Here is a 6,726-nt window from a genome sequence, read left to right on the forward strand (position 1 = left end):
ATACATTGCAAAAGATTGAAATAAAAGTAAATGTGTGTGTCAGGATACACATGTTCATTCAGATAAAACAACAAAAAAACATAATGTTTTCTTGTTCAAATAACCATATGAACTTTATTGTACATAATAAATAAATAGCAATTTATTGCGTCTGTCTACTTACAAAACTTACTTCAATGTTTTAGATATCTCATTGGGTAAAACTTTACATAGGGAATCAGTTAAATTGTGTTTGCTTATCTATTTCCAGGCTTGTGAGAAGGCCTGCAAAGCTTACATGTACTCTGTCGACGCAAAGAAAGTGACCAAATGCCACTACTTGCCAAACATCCTTCCTTACGGCGACGAGCTCGAAGGTTTGTTAAGAGAAATAGAAATTCTCGTCGGCAGTTACTCAAAAATGCGTTACCCGGACGTGATGGAGTACCCTAATATACCAGGAGCACTGTACACAAAAGATCAGGCTAATAAAATCATGGAATTAGCTGAAAAAGTGATGGAAGGGATAGAAAACCGATTATAGACACTCCAATATCCCTACTGAATAAATCATGTGTAAAATCGCGTTCAGTTTGGCAAGTTTTCATAATTAACTTTGCAATTTGTGATTGAAATCAATGGAAGAACGCCGTATATGAATGAATAAGAAATCACTGTTATCAAGATTTTGCAATTTTGAATATACTGAAGTTAGTAACATATTTGTTGGCATAACGTTTAATACGTTGATACCATTTGCCTTAAGCAGCATGAACAGTTATGCCATTCTGCAATACGAACAAATGATGCAATCGCTTTATAGTTTACAATGTAAATAATACAAATAACTTATCTGTATATCATGTCCCTATTATAGTGTAGATAGTTTTATTTATTAAACTAGTAGTCAAAGTATATTCTTGTCACAATAAGGACATTCCATAATGGTTACATATACATCTGAACTTTAAATGTTCTAGAGGGAGTTATCGTGTATATTTGTGTCTGTGGTTTTCTTTATCCTTTTACATATTATGAACAAAACTTGTTTATTTTCTAACCACTATTTGTTATTTTATAAGTCTGGTCTATAATGTCAGTAATATCAGAATACTCTTTAGTTAACTGCACTGATATATGATAAATGTATAATTTGTTGAGAAAACATGTTTTAAGAATCATCTATCATTGTATTATAAACTTTGTAGTTTGGCCTCACATTAACTAAATACTACATATAGAATTATTTCTTTAATGAAACGTGTTTCCGGAATAATTGTAATAATTTTTCTTAATTCCATTAAATGTTATTGCTTAACAATGTTTGATAAAGTGTAAATACTTACAGATTCACAAGGACATTTGACTTTTACATGTCCATTATCTAACAATTTGTTTCAGATACTAATCCTTTTCATATTTTTTGTGTATTTAGCGCCGATTATCTGTACAAAATGATTTTATTTTTTTAAGTAATTATATTTTGTTATTTTTTCCTGTGTAATATATAATTTAACAGTTTAAATAAGGTTTTCTTTTTTTCTGCTGTGACAAATACCATTTTGTGATTTTCACATTTATCCTACCAATCAATTACGACGTGAAAATAGCCATGTCATGTTACCACCGTCACCCCGTTAAACAGTAATCCCTGTATCACATGATCATATTTGCCTGGGATTGACACTATGTTCACGATAACCCATGTCTTTGCAAACAATGTGTTGGTGTCTCAATGAATACCAGTTATATTATTATTGTGGAATGAATATTTTACTTATTTTTTCACTTGTTCTATGCCCTCGAATAAAATATCAAACTATGCCCTCCACAGGTCAAGCATTGGTGTTATTCGTCATGAACGTTTAATGAATGTAATGTAATGCCTTATATAAATGGACACAAGATTGACTATAGATATGCATGCATTTTTTTAGAAATAACATTTTTTATTGTCCCTTTCATGGGAACTTAGTTATCAAGCGGAAACTACCATGTGTTGAACTGATATGTATAGTCTTCATTTACGGTGCTGGAAGTTCACCGTTGACGAATGTTTTGAATGGCGTAGCAACATCATGTTTGCTTCTGCATATTTGTGCTCTGATTTTGAAAATAGAAGTGGACATTTCTTCAACTTGAAAAGTTTCATTTCTAGTTTTGAATACATACATTTTGTATCTATTGTACAGTTTATGTTTTCATTTTGTATCTAGTTTGCTTTTTATGTTTTCACAAATGGTAATGATGATACTGTTAACCTAGTAGATTTAAGACTATATTTTGTATATATCTCAAAAATAGTTAGTGATGCAATTATCCTTATTTAACTTTTATATATACAGTAGTTACATGTCAAATTTATATAAATCATTATGAAAAACACGTCTGAAACCATGTGATAAACTTGTTTTATATTCATTTTAATATTGTCTGTAATAGAGCTTATTGATATGGAAACTGTTATCTTCACAAATATATTCTGTTGTAAATTGATTATGTCAATATTATTAATTTGTATACCTACTATTAATCAAAGCATATGCTTATCCAAACACATCATGTAACAGAAATTTCTTTATGTTCATGATGGAAAAATCATCTATCACACGAAGATCATGCCATGATGACGTCAGCTGATCAGGACGACAGTGTCAGATGTTGTGGATACAGTAATCTGTGTCATGTTGTAAATATACAATTTCAATTCTTTTCAAATTTATTATATCAAATAGTTTATTATTTTATATGTATATATTATTCAATTCCCTATAAAAATTCGTATACTAATTCATATATAGGTATCTTATGTTAGAAAATATATCCGTATACAATACTGTGAAATCTGTATTTAAAATTGAAAGAATTTGATCTTTGTTTAAAATAATTGAATGTTTTTAATAATATGGTGCTTTGTAATATGGGCGACATGGCCGTATGGTGCAGATGGTCGTATGGTGCAGTGTAATGTGGGCGACATGGTCGTATGGTGCAGATGGTCGTATGGTGCAGTGTAATGTGGGCGACATGGTCGTATGGTGCAGTGTAATGTGGGCGACATGGTCGTATGGTGCAGTGTAATGTGTAATTTGTTTGGCTTCTTGCATATATAATGAAAACTGTCTAATACGTGTTTTTATCATGTATGCAGATAGTTTGTACATTCTGTTTCTGTGTACATATATAGTTTTTATGTACTGCTTTAGAATATATATATATCTATTTTTGGACATATTTCACTATTTCTATATGAATTTATTTCTTTACACTTTTTTGTACAAAATATCTTCCAACACATAGGTTTTGCTTGTTTGACATGTGCATCTTTGTAGATGTTATACACACACAAATGGTAATGCACATACACGCAAACCTAGAAAGTGTAAAGTCTATATTATATATAGAGATATGTGTGTGTACCCTAAATATTTGCTTTATTACGCTATGAAAATACTTTATATTATACAACAAAGGGCTTAAAAAGGTGCAGTTACTGATGATCTGTTCTTGTTTAACATTTAATTAGGGTAACATGTAAGATTTATTTAAGTCTTTGAACATGTGATATCGATGTTCAATTCAAAATGTCGTATACATGTATGTTTTATAACATTTCATAACTTTAAGTTCACACATGAAAGTTGTATTGAATGATACTTTGTCTATTTTATCAAGATTGTAAATAAATTAAAATCTTAAGTAGATGCATTTCGAAACACATTGTTTGATTACAATTAGATTGATTTTTGATAGATCATATTGGAAATTTGATCATACCAAACATATTTCAGCTTGATGTAAACATTATACTGAACAATATGAATCATGAGTCAAATGTAATACTACAGTTTCATGTACATTTTATTATTCCTAAAGCAACTGTCGAAATACATGTGGGTTTTTAAAAACATATATAAGATATTAGATTGTAATGTACATATTATAATACATTGTTTAACTGTATGTTAAATGAATGTTAGAAATTATATTTAATTAGTTTGATTTACTATCTAATATACATAAAATACCAATGCCGAGTGGTAAGTTTAATGCCACGACGATTATTAAATACCATAGTTACATCAATATCGAGTTATAAGTTAGTTAATGTCATGTTTACAAATAATGATTGATTTTATATCTCTAAACCTCATCGATGTCAGAAATGGCATTGATTCCGTTTGTTATAAGTAATAATTGAATTAATTTGATGTTAGAAATAATATCGAGTTAATTTGATTTATTACTTTCTATGCTTTACAAACATATCGAACTATGCTATAACTATAATTATGTAGTAAACGTTGATGTTTTGAACTAAATGGATGTTAGAAATAATATTGATTTAGTTTAGTTAAATATCTTATTTACTAATAACATCAAGTAATAAAATTAATACTACTAAAATGACTTATTAAAGGTATGATACTTGGAACATATGAACTAAATGGATGTTAGAAATGATATTGATTTAGTTTGTTTTATAACCTTTTATACATAAAATATCGAGTTATATATAATTATTTTGATTGATAACTTTTCATTACATCAATATTGAGTGTTATAATATTACTTTATTAAAGGTATGATACTTGGAACATATGAACTAAATGGATGTTAGAAATGATATTGATTTAGTTTGTGTTATAACCTTGTTTACATAAAATATCGAGTTATATATAATTATTTTGATCGAGAACTTTTCATTACATAAATACCGAGTGTAATAACATTATTTTAACATTCTATTAAAGGTATGATACTTGGAGCATATGAACTAAATGGATGTTAGAAATGATATTGATTTAGTTTGTTTTATAACCTTGTATACATAACATATCGAGTTATATATAATTATTTTGATTTACAACTTTTCATTACATAAATATTGAGTGTTATAATATTACTTTATTAAAAGTATGATACTTGGAATATATGAACTAAATGGATGTTAGAAATGATATTGATTTAGTTTGTTTTTTAACCTGGTATACATACAATATCGAGTTATATATAATTATTTTGATTTACAACTTTTCTTCATTACATAAACACCGAATGTTATAATATTATTATATTAAAGGTATGATACTTGGAACATATGAACTAAATGGATGTTAGAAATGATATTGATTTAGTTTCATTTATAACCTGGTATACATAAAATATTGAGTTATATATCATTATTATAATTGATCATTTTTAATAACATATATACCGAGTGTCATACTGTTATATTATTAAAGGTATGATACTTGGAGCATATGAACTAAATGGATGTTAGAAATAGTATTGATTTAGTTTGTTGTATACCAAATTTGAATAAAATACCGACTTTTTTTTTAAATTTAAGATATCATTTAGATACAAATAGGTCATTTTTTATATTAAAGTTTTAATGCACTTGGTCTGTGCGAACTAACTTGATGTTAAAACGATTTTTTTTAAATTGATGAAGTACCCTTCATGCATAAAATATCAATTTGTCAATTTTGCAATAGCAGTTCAAAAGTATGAAAGGTTTGGTCTATATGAATTAAATGGATGTTAGAAATAACATTGATTTAGTTTATTATAAAGTCATATTTATATAAAATGTCAAATAATTACTCTAATATTTATGTTATAAAGGTATGGCATATTTGGCACGTGTGCATTAATTTTATGTTAGAAACGATATCGAATTGATTTTCTGCTTTACAAAAAGATCGAGCTATGATTCAACATTGAAAATGTATCAAAGGTGTGATGCTTTGAATAAGCATGAACTTAATGGATGTTAGAAATGATATTGATTTAGTTTGGTTGAATAACTTATTTACAAACAACATCAAGTTATGAATTCTATGCTTCAAAATAATAATTTATCAAAGGTACATGTATTATAGACTTGGTATATGTTATCAAATATATGAAAAACATTACCTTTGAACTGACTGGATGTTTAGAAATGATATCGATTTGTTTTAATTTGTTACCATGCTTATGTAAAAAAAAAATCGAAAAAAAAGGTAAAATGTTAAAATTAGCATTGATCAATAGAAATTTAATATCGGTTTTAAAGATATATTTTATGATAGAACTGTGAACTTAAGTGATGTTAGAAATGATATTGATTAAGTTTGTTTTTAACGAAATTCAAATAAAATTCTGATAAATTGGATAAATGTCTAAGATATTAATCATATATAAATATATAATTATAAGACTTGATCTAAGTAAACTAAATGGATGTTAGAAATGAAAATGATTTAGTTTGATTTATTACCGTTTACAAATAATAGCGGTTATCAATGCTACTAAAATGCCTTAGGTATACTAGACTTTGTCTAATGAACTAAATAGATGTAAGAAATAATATTGATTTAGTTTAATTATACCATTTTTACATAAAATATGAACACTTTATAAATTACAGTAAATCTTTACCCAGGGTATGAAATTCTAACTAAACGCTCGTTACTAGGGCATGGTTTAGCTTCCAAAAGCACATGGGTGTTATAGCGTTTGGGAAGGTTTGATGTGTGTGTGTGTGTGTTTGTTGTAATGAACTAGATGTGATCCTAAATATAAAAAAAGAAATTGTTTAGAAATAAAGTACGCAGTTTTGTTAACTTGCTGTAGCCTATGGAAAAAAGAACATTAATCAAACTAAATAGTGATGTTCAGGGTTTATATGAAATATTCCCGGAGTAGCATTCATTCCTGATGTTTAACTGGTGTGTTGATTTTCTTTAGATGTGATTT

General features: G+C 27.5%; 1 protein-coding gene across 1 annotated transcript in view; it reads left to right on the forward strand.

Annotated features, from left to right (window-relative positions):
* Positions 1-6,720, forward strand: part of LOC110441874 (sacsin-like) — a 51,921-nt gene extending 45,201 nt beyond the window's left edge. The window contains exon 9 of the mRNA XM_021485154.1: positions 251-6,720. Within this exon, the coding sequence (XP_021340829.1) occupies positions 251-523 (273 nt within the window). The 3' untranslated portion in view covers positions 524-6,720. The remainder of the gene's footprint in view (positions 1-250) is intronic.
* Positions 6,721-6,726: the final 6 nt, after the last annotated feature.

The sequence above is a fragment of the Mizuhopecten yessoensis genome, unplaced genomic scaffold (genome assembly GCF_002113885.1).
Source record: "Mizuhopecten yessoensis strain PY_sf001 unplaced genomic scaffold, ASM211388v2 scaffold716155, whole genome shotgun sequence".
In the NCBI taxonomy this organism is placed as follows: domain Eukaryota; kingdom Metazoa; phylum Mollusca; class Bivalvia; order Pectinida; family Pectinidae; genus Mizuhopecten; species Mizuhopecten yessoensis.